This window comes from Phoca vitulina, unplaced genomic scaffold, assembly GCF_004348235.1.
Source record: "Phoca vitulina isolate PV1807 unplaced genomic scaffold, GSC_HSeal_1.0 scaffold16, whole genome shotgun sequence".
Classification (NCBI taxonomy): domain Eukaryota; kingdom Metazoa; phylum Chordata; class Mammalia; order Carnivora; family Phocidae; genus Phoca; species Phoca vitulina.
Genome location: NW_022589719.1, coordinates 23,003,810 through 23,024,222, shown reverse-complemented (window position 1 = coordinate 23,024,222; position 20,413 = coordinate 23,003,810). Strand labels below are relative to the sequence as shown.

Sequence of the window (20,413 nt, the reverse complement as noted above, 5' to 3'; positions counted from 1 at the left end):
ACCCCCCCCCCCCCCCCCCGCCCCCCCCCCCCCCCCCGGGGCCCCCCCCCCCCCCCCCCCAGCCCTGCCGCCTCCCAGTCCCCGGGCAGCCTGCTCTGTCCTCCATAGATGCATCTAGTCCCATATATTACAATAAACTGCATTTGCCTCTCCCCAGAAACCCCGCCCTCCCCCACCCTCGGCCAAAGGCCCCCACTTCCCCGTCCTCGGGTGGTGACGGGCGCCCCTCCTCAAGCGGCGCCGCGTCCCGTCAGCAGCCAGGTGTCCCTGTGCGGCCTGCGGGCCTGGGGATGGAGAGGGCGGGGTGGCGCGGCTACTCCAGGTAGATGTCTTCCGTGGGGCACGTGTACTCCACGAACTGCTTGTAGAACTGCTGGAATGCTCTCCTAAGAAGCAGGCGGACACCCAGGTGACGGGAAGAACCCCATTTCCACCCACGGTTTTTCACCTGGAGCCTCGGGCTCCCCGGGCAGGGCTTGGGCTCCCCGGGAGGGAGCTGCTCGCTCTGCTGTCCCCACGGGGTACTTCCTGCGTGACTCTGCGGTTGAAGGAGGGGCCCAACAGCCAACACGGTCGGGAGCTACGAGACCACGAGGCGTGCAGAGCTGGGAGGGGGACTGGCGCGTGCTCTGGGGCTGACACACACACACACACACACGGGCATACCCCACGGACTCTGCCAGGGCTTTGGTGGATTCCTCGGACACAAAGACGTGGCAGGCAAACCGGTGGTCAGCGGGGTGCTTGGTGATGAACCCAAAGTACCTGTGCGAGGAGAGCCATCTGTCTGAGGGCGGTGCGGGGGCTCAGCCCCCTCCAGACACACTCGCAGACCCGCACTCGACCGACACGGCCCCAGGCCGTCCCCTCACACATCACTCTCTGTCCCCTCCCACTTACTTATTGTTCTTCGGATGGTATCCACAGAAAGAGATGTTTTTTAACTGGAAAAAGTGGCTACATTTATTCCCCTGCAGGAGGGAAATGAAAGGCAGAGTGTCATCAGCTGACAGGGGCCACAGGTGGGAGATCTGGAGGGGGGCGGGTGGCCGGGGCGGTCACCTTGGCCTCCTGGGAATCATCAGCCTTGACGCCGATCTTCACGCCCCGCACGCTGATCTCTAGGACGCAGCTGGATGGCGGGTTAAAGTGCACGGTGAGCCGGCGGGTGGTGGCAATCTGTGGGTGAGGGGTGGGCATCAGGCACTGGGCGCCCCTCTCCCCAGGAGAGGGCGGGGGTTCCGGGCCGGGGGGGGGCGCGGGGAACAGGCACCTTTTGCATAGCAGCACAGAGCACGTCGTTGCCCTTGTGGTAGGGAACCTGGACGGAGCCCAGGAACTTCACCCGGAACTGGTCCACCCAGTCGCTGGTTTTGGTCAGGGCTGGAAAGCAACCGGGAAGTGAGGGCTGGCTGAGCCAGCACAAGGGGCCGCAGTCCCCGGGTGTCCCACCTCGGCCGGGCCTCCCTTTTCTTGGTGGGAGACGCACCTAACGTCCCCTTTGCCAGGGCCCTCCCTGGGGCTTTGAAGTCACCTGGCAGCAAAGGGGGAATGTGTGGGGGGCCCGGTGGCGCCGAGGAGGGGAAAGGACGCTACCTGCCATATGTTCCGGCTCCTTGGTGACCTCGATGGCGTAGTAGGCGGGGAAGACCCCCCGGGCGCCCGTGCGCATGTTGTAGGCCTCGTACCAGTAGTCCTCGGCCTGCAGCTCCACCAGCAGAGGGTCGTCCACCTCGAGCTCCAGCTCGTCTTCATGTCGAGGCACAAACCTGCCCCCCCCACAAGGGCAAGGCAGGAATTCACCCGCAGGGCCTCCCCAGCCGGGTCACCTGTCGGCTCCCCACCCAGCCCTGGGGGCACGTGGCCCCCAGAGCGGCACCGGTTCAATAAACCTCCGCAAAGTCTCCTGGGCCTGTGCTCATGCTAGTTCCCGGGAAAGAGCAAGATCGTGCAGACGGGCACCTGTCGCCCAGGAACTTGGCTCAGGGAGGAGGTGCCCAGAGCCACTCGAGAACCACAGAGGTAACAGGAAGTGAGCACTTCCCTGTGGAGGGCGGGCAGGGGTGTGCCTTGTGCGTGGTTGGGCATCATCTCTGCCGGGCCCCCTCCCTGGGCTCCGGCCCCCCGCCAGACGTGGGGCTCGGTCTCGGGCTCTGGTGGCACGGCCCAGGCCACACTGCCCTCAATTCCGCCAGGGTGGACCCTGGCCCCCTGGGGCTGAGCGGACGGATGGACACCAGCGTGAGCGCTGGGTCTAGGCCACGCAGGGACGGCAGAGGCCGGGACGGGTGGCCCCACTGTTGCCTGGCCGGCCCAGCCTGCGGCTCTTACCTGAATATGGCCCGGTGTGTCTGCTCCCGCTCCTCGCCGTTGATGACACAGGAGAAGAGCCCGAAGGACTCTGCACCTGCAAGCGAGGGGGCTGAGCTGGAGGAGAACCCACCCGCTCCGCTGAGGTTTGGTGGGGGGGACAGGTAGCAGGCTCTCAGTCCTGACACCTTGAAGCAGATGGACAAGGCCACCTTCCAGGAACACCCTCGATTCGGCGCTGCCCCATCCCAGGCCCCCCACCGTGCCCGCGGCAGACTCACTGGAGGAGCGAGAGCGGCCGCTCATGAAGACGTTCAGGAACTTCTTGGAGAAGTGGACGTCGGGCTCGTCCGGAGTGGAGTCCTCGGAGAGGCAGGCAGGGGGCCGCGGCCGGGGGGCCTCCTCGTACTCCTCCCCGATGGCCGACTCGTAGGGCGAGGAGACAGATGCGCAGTTGTCATAGACGGTGGCTGAGTCGCTCTCGTCGCTGTAGTCTCCGAAGCACGGCCGCAGGCTCACCAGCTCCAGCTGTGCGTGCTCATCCACCACCAGCGTGTACTTGACCGAGTCGTAGGACAGGGCGCTGGTGTCCGAGCTCAGCGAGGCCCGTGGAGGCGGCGGCGGCTCCCCGAGGCTCCCCCGCCACCCTCCGCCCGGTGGCTCGGCCCGCTCAGGGGACGACAAGCAGTCGAAGCCCTCGTCCTCCTCACTGATGGAGGGGTGCGGCCGGCCCGCCGCGGAGGGGTAGGCCGCAGGGTCTGGATCGGAGCTGACCGACATCCGGCTCTCGGCCGGCGGCAGGAAGGCAGACGTGGGCTCTGCAGGGTCCGGCGGCCTCTGCACCGGCGTCAGGTAGATCTCCTCGGTGGCCTCTAGCCGCACGTCCGCCTGGTAGTGGATGCGGTCTCGGTGCGAGTGGCCCCGGCTGCTCGGGGGGGCGGCGGGGGGGCCGCCGGGAGGGGCCATCTGCGTGGCGGTGCTGCGGCGGCAGGGGCTGTCAGTGGAGGTGCCTCGGTCCTTGGTGGTGGCGGGGCTGCTCGGGGGCGGCAGCTCATCGCTCAGGCAGATGTGCTCATGTGGAGGCGTCTGCTCCCCTGGAGGGCAGGCAGGTCAGTGCTCGAGGCAGGTGGCCTCGCCCTTGACTCCCAGGCCACCCGCCCCCTCCACTGAGCACGGGAAGGCTCCCGGGTGCTAGGCCACGGTGGGCTCTGGGGCCAGTGCTCTCACTCCCGTCCCAGCCGACTTCAGATGGGCCTGCTCAAGGCTGTGGGATGGGCGGTTTATCTCACCTCGGCAAGATGGAGCCTGCTGGGTTGCTCTCTGCAGGAGAAACTGAGTCAGGGCAGGTGGAAGGTCAGGTTAGGGAAAGGGTCCTGACTTACCGGTCTTCAGGGGTGAGGATGACCGAGACACCCGATCTTGCCAACTGTGCTTCTTGCCCAGAGAATTATTATTCAGTGTGTCCTGTACAGAAAACAAAAGGCCCTTGTGACAGAAGGCGTCAACAGTGCCCGGCACAGGGAGGCCCTGGCCCTGCCCCCATCAGGCCATCCCTTGGCCATTTGCTGCACCCCCCACCCCCAGACATACACACACACACACTTGCCAAGGGCCTCACCCCCAACCCTCCTTGAACAGCCAGGAGAGGTGGCAAATCAGAGCCCTCCCAGCCAGACCTAATGGCTCTAGATGGCTCTCCCTCCTGGCTCAGGGAAGCTGGCCAACCCTTGGGGAGATGCTCTTATCAGCCTCAGCAAAGGTGGAGAAGACCAGTATGTGTGCTGGTGAGTGGAGGAGGAGAGGGGGAGAAGCATGAGCCGTGTGAGGACAGAGCCAGACCCCCAGTCCCAGACACGGGGGCTTTACGTGGTAGATGCTCACTTCCAGCCAAGTCCTGGGACTCAGGAAGCTATGGCCTAGGGAAGGGGTAGCGATATTCTAGGAGAAGCTGAAAAAAGGACAAGGAAGGGTCTCGCAGCAGCTGGCCTGGGGGGCCGGGATGAATCATCCAAATGATGAATCAATAGCATGGCTCCCCCACCCCTCCAGGAGCACATGACTGAGGAATGACAGATGTAGTTGTCAGCAGCCTTCCTTCCTGGATCTCCCAGGCCGCCCATCCCACATCGTTGGTGCCCTGGGACCCCTCTCCACCATGCCTACAAACAAGGGTCCCCACAAACGATTTAGGCTCCCTCCCCTGGGAACACACTCATAGGCCCTCACATTCAGGAGTTTGGCTACCAAAATCCACCCCAGAGGATTCTGGGAAAGGGACCAATCCTTTGCCTGCAGCCCCTGCACCCTCCACCAACAGCCCCACCTCCCTGAGTCCCTCTTCTGTACCTCTCCTGACTGGGCCTGGAAGACAAAGGGCCACAGCCGGCTCTCCCCCACCCTATTCAACCCTCCTTGGCATCCAGCCACCCAGCCCAGGGGCCCTGGGCCCCCAACTCAGCCAAGCAGCTCCGCCTCCCATGCCTCTTCCCTGCCTTCTGGGAATTCCCAGCTGCCCACATCTCGAACTGCCTGCCCACCTCTTCACAATTCCTCATGACCTTCCCCCAGCAACGACCACTGTAGATGCTCTTTTCTCCAGGCCTGCTTCTGCCCTTCACCAGGACCCCCACACCCTAAAGGGGAAACCTTGCCCCAGCCTGAGGTCCCAAGCTCCAAACCCTTGCGACTAGCCCTCAAAGCTCTGTTCTGTCCTTAAGCCCCCACTGCTCTCCTTACCAGATCCTTCCACTGTCCCTCTCGCTCCCTTCACTCCTTCAAACACTCCTCAAGGGTCCAAACCCTGTCGGCCCGACCTGGCCCCTCTCCCTCAAGGCAGATCCCACCTGCCCGCGGAGACCACCTCCCCTGGGCCCTCCCCCTTGGGAAGTCTCACCAGGCCGACTGCTCCCCGCGCCCGCCCGCGGCTCCCTCTCCCACAGCCCCTCCTCACTCCTCTAGCCCGCGGGCCGGGGCTGGGCCGCGAGTTGCTCGGCGCCCCCCACGCCTCCGGCGCCCGCCCTCAGGGCGCCGCCCCTTCAGCCCCGCCCCACGCTGCCCGCGCCTCACCTGAGACCTCGGCACCTGCGGGAAGAGGTTGAGCGTGGTGGGCCGCTTGGGCCGATACGTGTCCCCGCCGCCCTGGCCCTGTCCCTGGCCGCGGGGCGCGGGCTCCTGGCGGGGCTCGGCCTCCGGCGGCCCCGCTCCCGGCCGCCGCGCTGCGCGCTCCTCCTCGTCGTCGTCGTCGTCCTCGGCGCCGGGAGTGTCCCCCGCCGCGTCGATCAGGTCCATCTGCAGCATCTCGGCCTGCAGTCGGCTCCCCGCGCCGCCGCCGCCCCCAGACAGCAGCCCGGCGCGCGGGGGCTGCGCGGCGCGGACGGAGGGGCGTCAGGGGGCGGGGCCGGGGCGGGGCCGAGGCCGCCGCGCACCGGCCCCCGCCCGGGCGAGTCCATTACCTCGGCCGCAAAGGGGGAGGTCACGGGAGAGAGGCAGGGAGCCCGGCGAGAGGGGGCCGCGCCCTCCCGCCCCCCGCGAGGATGCGCGAAACCGACTGCTCCCCAATCTAGTCGGCGCCTTTGGCAGTCCACACCGTCCCCTCCCCACGGTGCCCGCCTTCCTGACTCTCTGCACCCTCCCTCTCCCTTGGCAACGGCCAGTGACCTCACCGGGGTTGTAAGCCGAGCCCAGAGTGAGGTCACCGCTGTTGCCATGGGGACGCAGGGTCGCCAAGGAGTTCGGGCCCCACAAGGGATGGAGGGGGGGGAGTGAGTATTTGAAGGGGGCAGCGAGGAAAACTGGGAAAACAGTCTCAGCCAGGCGGAGGATGGAGGGAGGGCGGCAGTGCGAACAGGAGGACCTAAGCGCGGCCGGAAGAGGGGTGCCGGGGGAGGGGCGAGGGGGGCACCTGGACGCGGCACCTGTTCACAGTCCGAGGCCCCTCCAACCTGAAGTGTTCCCTCAGGCCATCCTAAATCTCGATAACTCTAGTCTAGTTTCAGCTCTGCCACTAACTCCCCGGCACCCTGGACAGACCCCTGCCCGCCCCCCCCCCCCCCATTCCCTCACCAGTTAACTGCCTCCCAGCTTCCCAGGGAGGTGAGGACTCAGTGGCAACAGTGTGTGAAAGCCCCCTAGAGCTTGTCTAAGGCCCCACAGGGTACACCTCCAGCTAGTACTGCCTCAGGGCCCTGGCTGGTCGCAGGGACCACCCTCTCCAAAACTCTGCTGGTGTGTGTTGGATGAAGGCGTGGTGTGGAATTCCGGAACAGGTGTGTGACCTTAGAGAAGCTACCTCAGGGCCCTGGGACCATTCCCCACCCTTGCTGGCCTGGCCAGAGCGGGGAGGGTTGGGGCAGGGGGTACTGCAGGGTCATCCTCACCCCTTGGTTTCCTCTTGCCTGGCAGAGCTTACAGAATCTCCGTAACAGGCAACAGGAGGTCACCCGGAAACAGGCACCCCACCCCCCGCGCCCCCCGGCTCACACGTCAGCTCTCCTTTGCTAACCGTTCTCCTAATACCACGTCTGCTTTGGCCACCCACCCTGCTGGGGGCTGCCAGAAGCTCTGGGCTCTGCAACCTAGTCCTGTGCTTTGCCTCCTGTTTCCTGGCCAGTGGCCCCTTCTTCCTGTTCTGAAAAAGACACAGGGGGATCCCTGTCTGACCCAAGCTACCCAGATGCTGAGGACCTCCTGGCAGGATTCAGAACTCAGGGAACGGACAGAGCCATCTGTCCTCTGACAAAGCCAGGAGGCCAAAAGCAGCGGCAATGCTGGGTTAACCCTCCGGAGGAGCCTTCAGAACGGCGGGCCAGGGAGGGTGTGCGGGGCTGTGTGGCGTGGTTTGGTGCAATGGCAGCTGAGGGAGTGCCTTGGCTCTTTTTCTCCTGTCCGGAAGCACTGCAGATTCCACCAGACTCCACCCTTGCTCTGCCTCAGGCCCTCTGCCAAGGCCGCTCTGGAAAGGGTTTAGGGTAGTCCTGACCCTTCTTCCTTTAAGCCTGGCCCTAATTGCTACTGCCCTCCATCTGAAGACCTCCTGCCCTCTCCCTTCTTGTGGGCAGTTGAGGAAGCTGCCTCTTGCCTTGGCCCCCCTGGCAAAAACAACCAAAAACTCCTGATGGAGCACTTCATTTCATGAGGATGCCATATAGACCCTGAAGGCCCTTTTGTAGATATGGGGATGCCTTCACTCCTGTCCCGACCCACCCTGTCCCCCACCGTCCTCCCACCCCCGGGGCTCCTGAGAGCCGGCTCTTACCCGCAAGGACAGAGTGTCTTTGCACTGCAGGCTGATGCCACACTCCTCGGTGATCTCTGAGAGGTCTTCATCCTCAAACTCCTCCAAGCTGATGTCATGGGTGAGCCTGGTGAGCATAGGAAGCCGAAGTTACCAACCCAGGGGCACTACTTAGCCCACTGAGGTCTTCCTAGTACCTCTTCCAAGGGGCGGCCCCTTGAAGGCAGATCACAGCCCCCAGAGGATGGGACTTGGTGTCCACCCGCGCTGAGGCAAGGGGTAACAGGCAGGGAAAGGGGAGGCTCCAGGTTATTCCCGCTGCTCCCGGCTGGGAGCTATCCATTCTGTTGCCAACCAGGAGGCAGTGCCTGGAAGGCCCAGCTGGTCAGAGCCTCAGCTCGGCCAGAGAAGTGCCTCCCAGGGTCAGGGCAGGTGCTGAGGCCAGTTCACCCACGGACAATGCAGGGTTGAGAAGCGACTCCAAGGGATACCTGGAGTAGGGGGTTCCCCGTGCAACCCCTGCAGCGACAAAACCTGAGGTGCCGGCAGAGGCCCCTCCCCAGCCTCAGGAGAGTGCTCCATGCCCCCAGCCCAGGAAGGCCAAAGCCTCTTGAGCCCTGGGAGCAAGTGAAGGGAAATGTGGCGTCAATGTGGCGAGTTTCAGCCTGTTCCACGAGAGACTACACCCCCCCATTCTGGGTTCTTCGTTTCATCTCTTCAACCACAAAATCGCTTGCCCAGAGCACAGACCCTGAACAGAAGGCTGCAGAGGGCTCAAGGAAGGCCCAGAGTTGGGGCTAGAGGTGTCGTGAGCTCGGGGACACACCAAAGCACATCGGCACCACAACTCTAACTGGCTGTGCCAGAACCCTCTCCCCCCGCCCCCCAGGCCAGCGCTGTGTCCCCAACCCCACTGCAGCGACTGTGGGCTTGTCCCCAGCACCTGGCTCACCACCAGCCCCGGGCACTCCACCTGGCTTGGTATGGCTGGGATGTTTGGGAGAATTCTGTTGCAGGAAGTTGGGGCCAGTTCTGAGCCTTTTTCCAAATAAGACCAGGAGATTGAGGCACACAGCAAGGGACACCCAGGAGTCCAAGGTCACCCAGGAGAGGTGGTCGCCCAGCCCCCAGGGGGACCTAGGAGGCGCACCCCCCCCCCCCCCCCCGCCCCCCTCCGACCCCACCCCAACCCCCACCCCCCCCGGGGCCCCCCCCCCCCGGGCCCCCCCCCCCCCCCCACCAATCCCTATACGCCCTACCAGTGCTCCCACTGATCCTCCAACCAGCTGTCATTGTCTGGGCTCGAGTCCATCTTCAGCACCGACTTCATGGAGAGCCCTGCCCGGCCGGGGGGCTGCAGGGCCCCAGGGCCACCCTCTCATGCCCAGAAAGGTTGGGAGGCCAGGGCTCAGGGCAGGGCTGGGGCCTCGGGCCTCCACTGCCTGGGCCTGCCTGTCTGCATCCTGCCCGCTGCAGAACCCTGGGGAGCTCATTAAAAATAGATGGGCCAGCAGAAGAGGCAGTGGCTGCTGACCCGGGCCCCAGCCCCAGCGCTTCCCAGCCCAGCCCTCAGCTGCAGGCCGCTGCCTTCCCAGCCTGGCAGCCCCGCAGTGGCGCTGAGGCTGAAGCCGCCCCTGGTTGCCACCTCCCCCTCGGGATCGGGTTACTGCAATCGAAGCCACCGGCTCCACCTGCCCTTCTAATGCCCCTGTCGGGGGCTGCGGTGGTCCCCCTCCCTGGCCCAGGCTCATAAGCAGATGGCGGAAATCTGGGATGTCTCCCCCCAAAAGCCAGCCCTGATCTGCTTTAAAGGGCCAGCACCACATTCAGGGTGCCTGGTGATAAGATGGGGGGCTTCTGAAATTCTCCATGAATGGACGCCCCCATCCACACGGCAACGCGCTCAGCCCTCACACCTCCTCGGGGAGGCTTCTGCGGGCCCAGGCAGCATCCACACAGTGGCGGATGACCGAGGAGGGTCTGGACTGCCTCTCCCGACAAGCTGGGTGCACGACAGAACCCTGCCACCTCCCCAGAGTTTCATCCTTCAGCACCCAGGACGTGCCTATGGGCACAGGAGGCTCCGTAACCGGGGCTAAGGGCAGACCAGGTGTGGACCTCTCAGGGCAGGGCTGGGAGGTAAAGAGCCTTCTGTCACCGTGGAGTGCCATCCACAGAAGCTGGCAGGCCCCGGAGGGAACAGCAGAGAGGGCTTCTGACCAGGATGAGGGAGCTGGACAGATGAGGCGCTCCTTGAGGCCGGGGAGGAGAACCCAGTGGCTGGCACCAAGCAGGTGGCCAATACAGCCCGGCTGCCTGGACAGTCACAGAGAAGGCCCTCCTGGGACTCTGCCAGCAGCAGGGAGCTGCAGGGTCACGGGGCATCTGACCCAGAGGTGCCCTCAGGTGCCCCCTGCCCTGCCAGGAATCCCTGCACACCTCTGCACCTCCTCCTCTCTGCCGGGTCCTGGCCCAGCTCCTGTCTCTGCAGCCCCAGACCTCCCCACTGGCCTGCTCACCTCAGTGCCCCCATAGGAAGCACTCCACCCCATCCACCACCCTGCAAAGCTGCCAGAAACACCACCCTTTTGCCCCCCCCCCACAACCCCCTAAGGTTCCCTGCTAGTGGCCGACCCCTTGGCTTGGCATTCAAGGCCTCCAGCTCTGGGTGTGGCTGCCTGTGCCTCCTGCACCTGCCTCCCCGGCTCTAGTCCAGGGCTTGCTTCTCGAGCTGTGCTTGCTGGAAGAAGGTTCAGTTAAGCCCACTCCTCCAGGAAGCCCTCCTAGCCCCCCTGTGCCTGTGCCTTACAGCCCGCCTGGCAATGTTCATTGGTCCCCGGGCAAGCCCTCACTTGTGGCTGGTGTCACCATCTGCGTGGACGCAAGGCAGTGTGGGGGGACAGACAGCACCAGGCCTCCATCAGACACCCCACCAGGCTGCTCCAAAGGTGGATGGAGCTGACGTTGCCCACCCTCGTACCCAGCAGGTGAGGCACGCGGGCCCCCACCCGCCCGGCTCCAGCTGGACCGCATGCTCCTGGAGGCTAGAGCTGGTGGGGCATCTTGCACACGCGAGGCCCCGAGTACACGCCTGCCAGATGTTTGTCGGCAGACAGCCTTAGCATCTGCCTGCCCCTCCCCAACCACAGTGTTCAGGGCAGGCCTGCAGGGGAGCTTTCTCAGCTCGTCCTTACACCCTCAGCATCACCCTGTATCCCACGGCCCGGGACGGCAGGTCTGGGGACAGGCGGGACAGCTGTAGCCTCCTTTACAGCGAAGGGCACTGAGGTTAACCGGACGGTGGCGGGGGGAGGAGCATGGGGCCGGGCTTGAAAGCCCACACCGGCTTCCAGCTCCAGTGGGGCAGGTGAAGGGGGTTTCTTATCTGACTTTTTTCTCCTAAGTGCGGCAGGACGGCAGAACGGTCCCCGCAGCAGGCTTGGGGACGGGAGGCGCAGGATCAAATCCTGGCTCCTTCACTTAGGACTGGCCGCTCCATTTCCTGAGTAGCTGTCGTGCCCTGGCCGCCAACGGGCTTCGTGCTCTGCGTCTCCTTCAATCCTCACCGCCACCTGGGGAGATGGTCTTATTTTGCCCATTTTGCAGATGCGGAGCCCTAGGGCTCAGACAGAAGGTGCCGTGAGGCGACCTATAGCTGCGTACCCCCTCAAGGGCGCCGCTGGGGATTCACAGAGCGGAGCGGTTGTGAGTTGGAGTGCTGTGAGGGGGTCACAAGCAAGGAACAAGGGGACGGACTGGTCAGGCAGTCGCCTTTGCAAGTCACCCCCCACCTGCCCTGCCTCTGCCCTTAGCTCCGCTTCTCCAGGCACTGGATGTTCTGGGTCTCCGCGGGGGGGGGGGGGGGGGCTTCGTGGAGGGGAAGCTTAACAGACCCTTGGGCCCTCTGGGCTCAAGGAAGGCAACTGTGGGGAGGAAGGGAGGAAGAAGAAGCTGGAGGGGAGGAGGGAAGAGGGGAAGGAGGAAGGGTGTCCCCTGCTGATCCCACCAGCCCACCTTTCCCCTGCAAACTGGAGCCCTGAGCACCAGGGGGCCACCTCCAGCTGCATCACACAACCCCCCGCAGGTCGGCGTCCCTCACCTCCAGATCTGGAGGCCTCAGAAGCAGCCTGTCCATCAGTCCGACCTGCTTGCCCGAGCTTCCCGAGGTCTCATCCAGGTTACCGTTCGGTGGCTCTGTGTCATGAGTTTGCTGTCCTGGGACCTCCCTGACCTCTGGAGTCTATCTTTATATTCGAGGTCCCCTCTTCCTGCATGAACCTCACCTCCTACTCTGGTGCCCCAGTCCTCTCTCCTGGCCAAGCTGGGTCCTCACTGCGTTCTAAACATGCCGCCCCCAGTGCTCCCCACCTCTTCCTGCGATGAGCTCTCCAAAATGAACAAACATGCCCTTGTGCGCAGGTGCTTATTCTGTGGCCTTTTCCCTTCCAAGTGCCGTCACGTCTCCCTGCTATCCTCGTCCCACCAACAGCAGCCTAGCCCTCTCCAATTCCTCCTCCCGGGAGTGGGCTGGGCTAGGAGTGTGTGCAAAGTAAGGGTTAAGTGGCAAAGGCTTTAGCTGAGCAAGGCCGAACCTGAGCCAGGCATTTGGCTGTCCAGAGGCCATTCCTGTCTCCCCGTTCCTGGCTGTCTGGAAGTGGCATCAGGATGCCCCTGAGGGACCTTGGGTCCCAGCCATGGTGCCCACAGGCCGCTCTCACGACTGAGAGCATCTGTAGTTCCAGTGTCCAGCCTGTCCCTCTGTGGCCCTGTGCGTGCTGAGCCGACAGCTGGCTCCCAATGGGTTCTCAGCTAGGCAGGGTCCCCATTTCCCGCTGGCTCCCCTACAGGCCACTCTCCACCGGGCAACCAAATGCAACATCTGACACGCAAATCTGGTCTGGTCACCCCTCCCCAGCTCAGAATCCCTTAGTAGCTTTCCCTGGCCCTTAGGGAAAGGGGCCCAAATTCCCTGTGGCCTGAAGGCGCAGGAGGGCCCCCCCCTCCACTCTAGGGTGTCATCGTCTCTCCCCCCACCCTGCCCACCCCCCTCCAGCCCCACCAGCTCCCTCAAAGCCTTCCCTGACTTCCCTGACCAGGTAAACAGCCCTGCTAGTGGCTCTCTTAGGCGCACCTGCTGGGGTTTCTGGATCGCTGTGATTATAGCTTTGGGTTCTGCCACCAGTGGGGGGCTCCCCTTGGAGGCAGCTGGTCCACAAGGCAGGACCATGTCTGTTTTGATCAACAATGTGGTGCCTGGTAGCTACTTAATAAATGTTGACTGAGTGAACCAAAGGTCCTTCTAAATTTTCCCCTTAAAATTCTCTAAGTCAGTTGTCCTTCCAGTGCAACTTTCTGTGTTCCCACCTACGTCAGAATCCGGGGTAGAATGTGCAGGCGGGGTGGGGGTGAGCCCTCAGCTCTGAGTGGACACTGGGGTCAGGCGAGGTTTATTCCTCTAGTCTCTACCTCCCTCCCTGACCATGTCCACGCTGGCGTCCTCACCAATGAAACGCTGAGTCCAACCCCGGAAACAAGTCCTCAGGGCCAATCCCTACTTGGGGTTATAATGTGTCTGATGGGTTTATAGCGCTTGGTGCTGATAATGTAGCTGAAACTCTGGGATCCAGTGATTTGGCTTTTGAAAAGGTGCCCTGAGAAAACAATCCCACATGTGGAAACCTTTATACCCAAGGATGCGTATTTTGCATAACTGCAGACTGAAAACAACCAAATAGCTCAGCACGGGGGCTGTCGGGGGTTGGAATATCACCCAGTCTCTCGGACGAGTGGTATAAAGCCTGGGTATGAATGTGGAAAACGGCAGCTGGCATAACGAGCAAAGGGAACGGAGGACCCCATGGTTTCACATGAGGAATCACACAGCAAGAAGCACGAACACGGACACGCCTGTGAGACCTGGTGGAACCTGGGGAGATCTGTTCTCCTCTGCTCCCCCCGAGAAGCCTTCTGGACTGGGTCATGCCAGCCTGGCCCCAGGCTCCCACCTGGGGTCTGGGCTGCTGGCCCTGTCGTGGAGCGCTTTCCTGAGGGCAGGGGGCCCTCGTGTTCCGCTTGGCACCGACTCCCTACCCTTGTTCCAATGCGCGCACAGAACCCGGGCCCCGGGACACCGCCAGGAGGAAGGGGACGCGGGGCAGAGGAAGAAGGATGGTGCTGGCTGCTCTGGGTGCCCGGACGAGGCAAGGCCTATGGTCAGGGCTGGGAGAAGACTCTGCGAATGAATACAAGAGGAGGGCCAGGGGACAGAGACAACATCCTAGAACGGGTAAGAACCCCTAAGTGGGGATGGTGGCAGTGACCCCATTTTGTAGGATCCGGGGGGGGCGCCCCAAGCCAAGAATCCAGAGACCGACTTCAAGGCTCTGACATCAAAGAGGCGGGGGGCGGGGACCCTGCGTGGTCATGTCTGGGCAAGTGAGGCAAGTCAACACTCTGGCCCCACTGTGGGGGTTCGCTAGGAGCACATTCTACCCCGGATTCCTCAGGGCGCGGAGCTGGGGGGAGGGTGGCTCCAGCAGCAACAGCGGTTCCAGAACCCCTCCCCCAGCCGAAACATGGCTGCTGGAACCAGCCTGGTGGCCACGTCCTACACCAGCTCCCTGCTCTCTGCTGCCCCCTGGGTAGTAATGTCCTCTCTGAGGCTTTCGGGGCCACCTCTCTAAGCTGAGACTCCCAGGGTCTCTGGCCCCAGCCCCATCCTCTCCAGTGACCCCAGGCCCCCAACCAACTCCCTGCCTGAATGCTCCAGTCGGGTCCCCAGTGGCCACCAACCTCAAACTCAGGAGGTCTACTAAGGTCGCCTCCCTGCCTGCCAAGCCTCTCATCTCCAACAGGGCAACCCATCTCCAAGGGGCCCAGCATCATCCTGGACTCCTGCCTCCCCAACCCCTTCAACCAGATACCTCACCCAGTGGGCTAACCCTCCCACCCCTGAAATCGTCCTCACGTCCTCTCCTGCCCCTTCTTGTCACACGCAGGATGGCCATCCTCCCGGTGGTCTCCCTGCTTGCCTGGCCATTCTCTACCTAGCGGCCGGTGTGACCTTCCGAAGACAGCGATCCAATGCTGCCATTCCTGCTAAATCTCTGCCACGGCCCACTGACCCGCAGGCCTGGGCTCCCCTGGGCCTCTGGCCTCAGCCACTGTCACACCGGCCAGCCTGTCTGGTAAGGCCTCGTCTGTCTGTCTGACTCCCCTCTACACCTGCATGACAGTCAGGCCCACGGCTGTGCCTCTGGAGCATCTGTCCAGGGAGCCCGCCAAAGTGCAAGTATTTGGTGAGGGAAGTGAAGCAATGGCCACGTGTGTACGATCCCGTGAAGAGATAAACGAGGAGGTCTCTGCGCCTCTCGGTGGCCACATCTCTCATCTGCAAGGCAGCTTGGGGAGGTCGAAACCACACCATCCGGGCAGTCATGAGGCCTGGGGTCTGCCACTCATGTGCTGTGTGTTCTTGGGGAAGCCACTCACCCTCTCCTGTCTCCTCCTCAGTAAAGGGGAGGGGGCGGTCGGGATGAGCCGATTTCTGGGGTCCCCTCATCCACAGCTCTCCTCCCCCATGTCCAGAGCAGACGGCCCCCTGTACTTTCCCTGAGCATCCTTCGTCCCTCCCACATGGCCCGTCCCACCATCCCTCCCCTTTATCCCACCCCGCCCCCAGCTCAGTGTAGCCAAAGGCTATGTTTCTAAAGTCTCTTTTCTAGAGTTTTCCTTCTAATGAACATGTATCACTTGAATTTTAAATTCTCTCTTCTAATTCTGTAAGTTACACAAGTAACCTATGCTCCTTGTAGAAATAAGTCAAATCATAACAGCAGTGTGTCAAATAAGTGAAATCCCTCCCCCAGTACCACATCTACAACTACAGGTAACTGACTGGAGTGTTTCTATCATCAGAAGGGAAAAAAAAGAAGAAGAAGAACACCTATCTATTTAAACCAACTAGCAACAAACGGATGCTCTCTCTCCAGCCTCCTCGCCTACAGTGTGCTTACTCCCTGCACACACTCTCCCCCTACTAGTCCCGGGCTCTCTTTTCAGGGTGGCCCCGAAATCAGACTACCTGCATCCAAACCCCAGCTCTGCCACTTACCTAGCCTCTGGAGGCCTCAGTTTCCTCAGCTGCAAAGTGGGGATAATAGTAATGCTCTGTTTATATGGCTCTGGTGAGGATGAAATGCTCTTGCGCAGAAAGCCCTTGGAGGGGCGCTGGGCAAAGTGAGCGCCTCCCAGGGACCAGCGCGTCCCCTCCTTATCCTCTGACAGCACAGTCTGTTACTCTCGGAGCTCCAGGAGGCCCTCGTACACCTGATCCTGGCATAATCAACCAGTAAGGCATTCTTGAGCACCGACTCTGTGCTGGGCACTGCGCAAACCAAAATTTAGGTATTGTGTCCTCTGCCTTCTGGAAGCGGACAGTGGTGCGGGGGGCGCACGCGTAGTAACAACCACAGCCCTGCACGAACGCAGCTCTCCACAGCCCTCGAGACAGCCAACACGTGCTGTCCCATCCGGGTCCCAGGACCGTCCTGAGTGGGAGCCAACCCTGGCATCGTAGAGAAGAAACAGGGGCTCAGGGGGTTAAGTGCCCAGTCTTGGGGCACACGGCTAGGAAGGCTGAGCCAGACTGCAAACCCGGGCCAGTGGGATCCATGACCCCACCAAAGAGCCGTGAGAGAGCAGTAACCACCCAGGGTTAACCCGAACTGGGTGAAGGGCTGTGCGGGGCAGGACAAGGGAAAGGTCAGCGGGGGCTGCTGGAGCAGGCAGGGCGGGCCATGTGGGGCTGGAGACAGTGCCCTTACTATTCCCAGAAGCTGGCCTTGTCCCCACAGCCAGGCCATGGTGTCCTAGAGGGCTGGCCCACGCCTTAGCCTTGGCGCACTGCTGTTCTCGCCCACCTGGCCCCGACTGAACACTCTCCCTGGCTGGTGTCCACTTCATCGGTTCCCCTCACTAAAGCATCCATGATAACCTGCACCATCACTGGGGATCTGGAAGTAGGTAGAGGGAGGCAAGGCTGTCCTTTGGACCCGAGACAGGGCCTGGAGGCTGAGTGGCCTGAACACACACAGACAGTCCCAGGCTCTGACTTCCTCGGGGGCCCTCAGGCAAGCCACTGCCTTACTGAACCTCAATCTTGTCATCTACAAAATGGGCAGACTGATACCCACGCCCATGAGGGTAAACGAGCCTGCACTGGGAATGTTCTGAACAGTAATGAGCTACATAAATGCTCACCAGCATGGAGGGCAGACACTTGTTGAACACCGACTTGATGCACACTAAGGAATCAATATTAATTAGCTCACCTGACAGATGGGACTGGCGGGTCACTCAGCTAGAAAGTGGTGGAGCTCAAATTTGAACCCAGGTTCTTCTAAGCTGTTCCACTGCAGAGGGGCCTCCTGGTAGGCAGACAATATTTGCCTCTCGGCATCGCGGGTCATGCCAGGGGGAACCGGTCTCAGACCTCAGCCTCATGACCCAGAGGCACCAACCACAAAGGCCCCAGCCCCAGAGCCCTCACGCTTGGCCTCCTCCATCTGGTCCCCTCCCTCTGGTCTTCCCAGCTCCTCAGCTCAGGGCCTCAAGGGAGGTTTCCAGCGCTGATGATGCCATTAGAGATCCCCAGGGGTCCCTACCCACCTGAGGGCCAGGGAGCCAGCAACCCCTTGGTCAGAGAGTGGCTGGCGCCAGAGCCCAGCTGGGACCTGGCTGGGGTGAGGGTCCCAGGAGAGGGGAAGGCGCCAGCTCATTAGATGGAGAAACAATGGGGTAAGTCTAGGCCTCCTCTTAGGCTCTGGAGCAGTTACATCCTCGTCTTCCTCCTCTCCAAACGGGGCCAGGATTATGATGGAGGGGTATCCATCCCTTCCCCACAACATCCACTGTCCACTTCTCTAAAATCCACCTCCCAATACCAGATAGTGGGCGGAGAGAGGGGTGAAGGGGAGCTCAGAGCATGGTCCTGGGTACTTGCTCCAGCAGGAAAACCTTCCACCCAATGTCCTTGGCTACTCCTGGGCTGTCCAAACCAGACTTCCCCAACCAGAGCTGGGCGTGGAGTCTCCTGGATGAGACTGAGCCTTCTGCACCTGCACACACCTGACCAGGTCAGTGCTTGCTCAAATCTACAGAGCGTCCTGGCCATGCCAGTCTTGGGAGTTAGGCCCCTCTGACCAGACAGGGCTGGGGGAGGGGCCCACGACTTCCTCCTTCCAGCACCAAGGTTGTCAGTTGCCCCGAGAAACTGGGACCCACGAGGCACCCCAGCCTGCTCCCATCTCTATTCAGAAGCTTTCGGACTGGGCATAAGCAAAGCCTTAGCCTGTCTGCCTCCTCCGGGATCTCAATCCAGACCCCAGGCCCTGCCGCAGTCCCAAAGTGGAGGACAAGGCGGCCTCCGCGCCCCCTCCTCCAATTCCAGCTCGGAATCTCCTAGCCTAGGACATGGAATGGCGGAAGGAGCTGCACCACTGGCTATGCGGCGGCTATCAGCCTGGACTTGAGGCTGAGGGGGGTTTCTGGGGACTCTGTCCAGGGAGGAGACCCCATCCCCACGCCGCCCTCTCGTTCTCGGGATCGGTGTGTGTGTGTGTTGGGGGCTGGGGACTGGGGGCCGGGGTGGGGGGCGGCGCGGCAGCCGGAGCAGATCAGCCCGGGCTGAAGGGCGGGGCGCGGCGGCCGGGGACTCTCACCTGAAATTGGGCGGCGACGCGATGTGCAGCCCCAGGAACGGGGAGGCGGCAGGCGGGGACGCGGCCCCCCCGCCCAGGCCGCCGCTCTCTCGCTCCGCCATTCTCCGGCACAGCCCTGGCCATCCGGGCGGAGCGCGGCGCAGAGGCGGCGGCGGCGAAGGCGGCGGCGGCGGCGGCGGAGGGGAAAGAGGCGGGGGCGCGGCGAGAGGCCGCCGCCGCCGCGGGGCTCCGGCTGGGGCGGGCGCGGCGGGCGCACCTGCGCAGGGCAGGGCGCGGCTCCGGACCGCGCGCCGCTCTCGGGACTGGCGCGAGCTCGGCCGCGCGCCCCCGGGCCCTCGCCGGGGTCTCGTGCGCTCCGCCCCCGCTCCGCCCCCGGCCCCGCGAGCCCCGCCCCGCAGGCGCTCTCCGAGGTGCTGAAGTGGCGGCCCCAGCGGCCCCTGGGCTCGGCCCAGCCCGGCTCTGAGTCCCACACTGACTCCTCTGCCCTCTTCCCCATCCGGCAAGGCCCTCGTGTCGTGCGGGTTCTGCCCCTCGGGTGGGCCTAGCGCCCGGGTATAAGGGAACTAATGGCGGGACCCTGGTTCCCAGGGCCGGAGTTGGTCCCCAGCAGCAGACAAAGAAGGCGGACAGGAAAGGAGGGCCATTGGAGGAAGGCAGAGAAAGGCGAGATGGTGTCGGGTGTGGGCTCCTAGAGCAAGCCAGGTTTGGAGTCAGGTGGTGTGAAGCCTGGCTTTCCAAGTGAATAGGTGGTGTGGCCTTGCATTAGTGACTTCACAGACTTAAGTTTGGTTTTCTCATCTGTGAAATGGGGACAATAATGGTCCCTCTCATGGTTGTGGTGAGGATGAAAAGTGATACAAGTATGTTGTCACCGGAGGCAGGGAACACCCCGCCTCCTGCTAGGATCCAGGTCTCACCCAATCCTGTCCCCTTATCTTGAGGAGACCCTCTCATGGTCTTTCCCTAGAGGGTCTTCTCGCTAAAGATTGACCCAAGCACCCCTTCAGCCCCTTCAGCTATTAATGGTGAACTGAACCCTTCCTCTTGGCTTCTCTCAGTTTCTCCTCCCTCACACCAGGACCTTTCCAGATTTCTCTCACTTTTCACTTAGCACCTCAATTGCATGTCCTGCAGAGCACCTCTCTTTTGCACCCACAGACACCCCATGGCTGGCTTCTCACATTCTAAGACTAGGAGCCAGCCTTTCTTCCTGCTGCCATAGTTGACTTCTTCGGATTCTTCTCGTGGTTTTTGTTCCCTCCAGCATGTCTAACCTCTGCCAGTTTCGGCCATGGGTCCCTTCTGGTCTATCCCCTAAGAGGGCTAAGCCTGTGAGTTCTTCTACAGAGCGTAGACTGCTGGACACTCAAACTGCTGGCCAGGGCTAGGGCCCCAGCTTTGGTGGGTCAAGAGCCTCTGACCAAACCTCACTGGTCTCTCTGGCCTCCTGAGAACTGCAGAGGCCCTGTCCTTACCTCTCTCTGAAGAAGGGGCAGAACAAACTGTTTCACAGCTTGTGGGATCTTATTTGCAAATCTGGACTGCTTACTGATGTCACCCCCTTTTCCTTCAATGTAGCACCCAGAAAGGAGCTGCAGGCACCTGCCCTGCAGGAAACAGCTCCCCACCTCCAACCCCGAGAACATCCTATTACCTAGTGCCAAAGGCTCTTCTCCCTGCCTATGGGCCCAGAGGAGTGGCCACTTTACCTTTCCTGCTATCCTGGCTCAGCTTTTTTTTTTTTTTTTTTTTAAGATTTTATTTATTTATGTGAGAGAGAGAGAACGAGAGAGAGCATGAGAGGGGGGAGAGTCAGAGGGAACAGCAGACCCCCCGCTGAGCAGGGAGCCCGCCGTGGGACTCGATCCCAGGACTCCAGGATCATGACCTGAGCCGAAGGCAGTCGCCTAACCAACTGAGCCACCCCAGTGCCCTCAGCCTCCTTTCACTAGGACCAAACAGTAACCACCTCCTGCTCAGATGCCTGGCTTTTGCTCGCAGGAAAGCAGTCTTGCCACTGTGGCTAATAATTGTTGCTTAAGAGTGTGTGCTTGCCTCAAGTAGGAGCATCCTCAGGTCAGGAGTGTGTGTGTAAGACAACTCCATTTTCCAGAATCTTCTGCTCAAGAACAAAGCTATTGTAGCTCCT

The 20,413-nt window shown here is 62.2% G+C and overlaps 1 protein-coding gene across 2 annotated transcripts; it reads right to left on the bottom strand.

Moving 5' to 3' along the window:
* Positions 1-60: 60 nt before the first annotated feature.
* On the bottom strand, positions 61-18,445 carry MAPK8IP1 (mitogen-activated protein kinase 8 interacting protein 1). 2 transcript variants are annotated; one of them, XM_032413985.1, is made up of 12 exons: positions 18,265-18,445; positions 7,565-7,670; positions 5,377-5,670; positions 3,693-3,774; positions 2,592-3,404; positions 2,332-2,407; positions 1,597-1,769; positions 1,274-1,383; positions 1,063-1,179; positions 901-971; positions 667-765; positions 61-386 (listed from the first exon to the last, which is right to left on the bottom strand). In XM_032413985.1, the coding sequence occupies exons 1-12, from the start codon at positions 18,363-18,365 to the stop codon at positions 314-316; spliced, it is 2,115 nt and encodes a 704-aa protein (XP_032269876.1). In that variant the 5' UTR covers positions 18,366-18,445; the 3' UTR covers positions 61-313. The 2 variants fall into 2 exon arrangements, with proteins under 2 accessions (XP_032269876.1, XP_032269877.1); XM_032413986.1 differs by lacking the exon at positions 18,265-18,445 and adding an exon at positions 8,803-9,296.
* Positions 18,446-20,413: the final 1,968 nt, after the last annotated feature.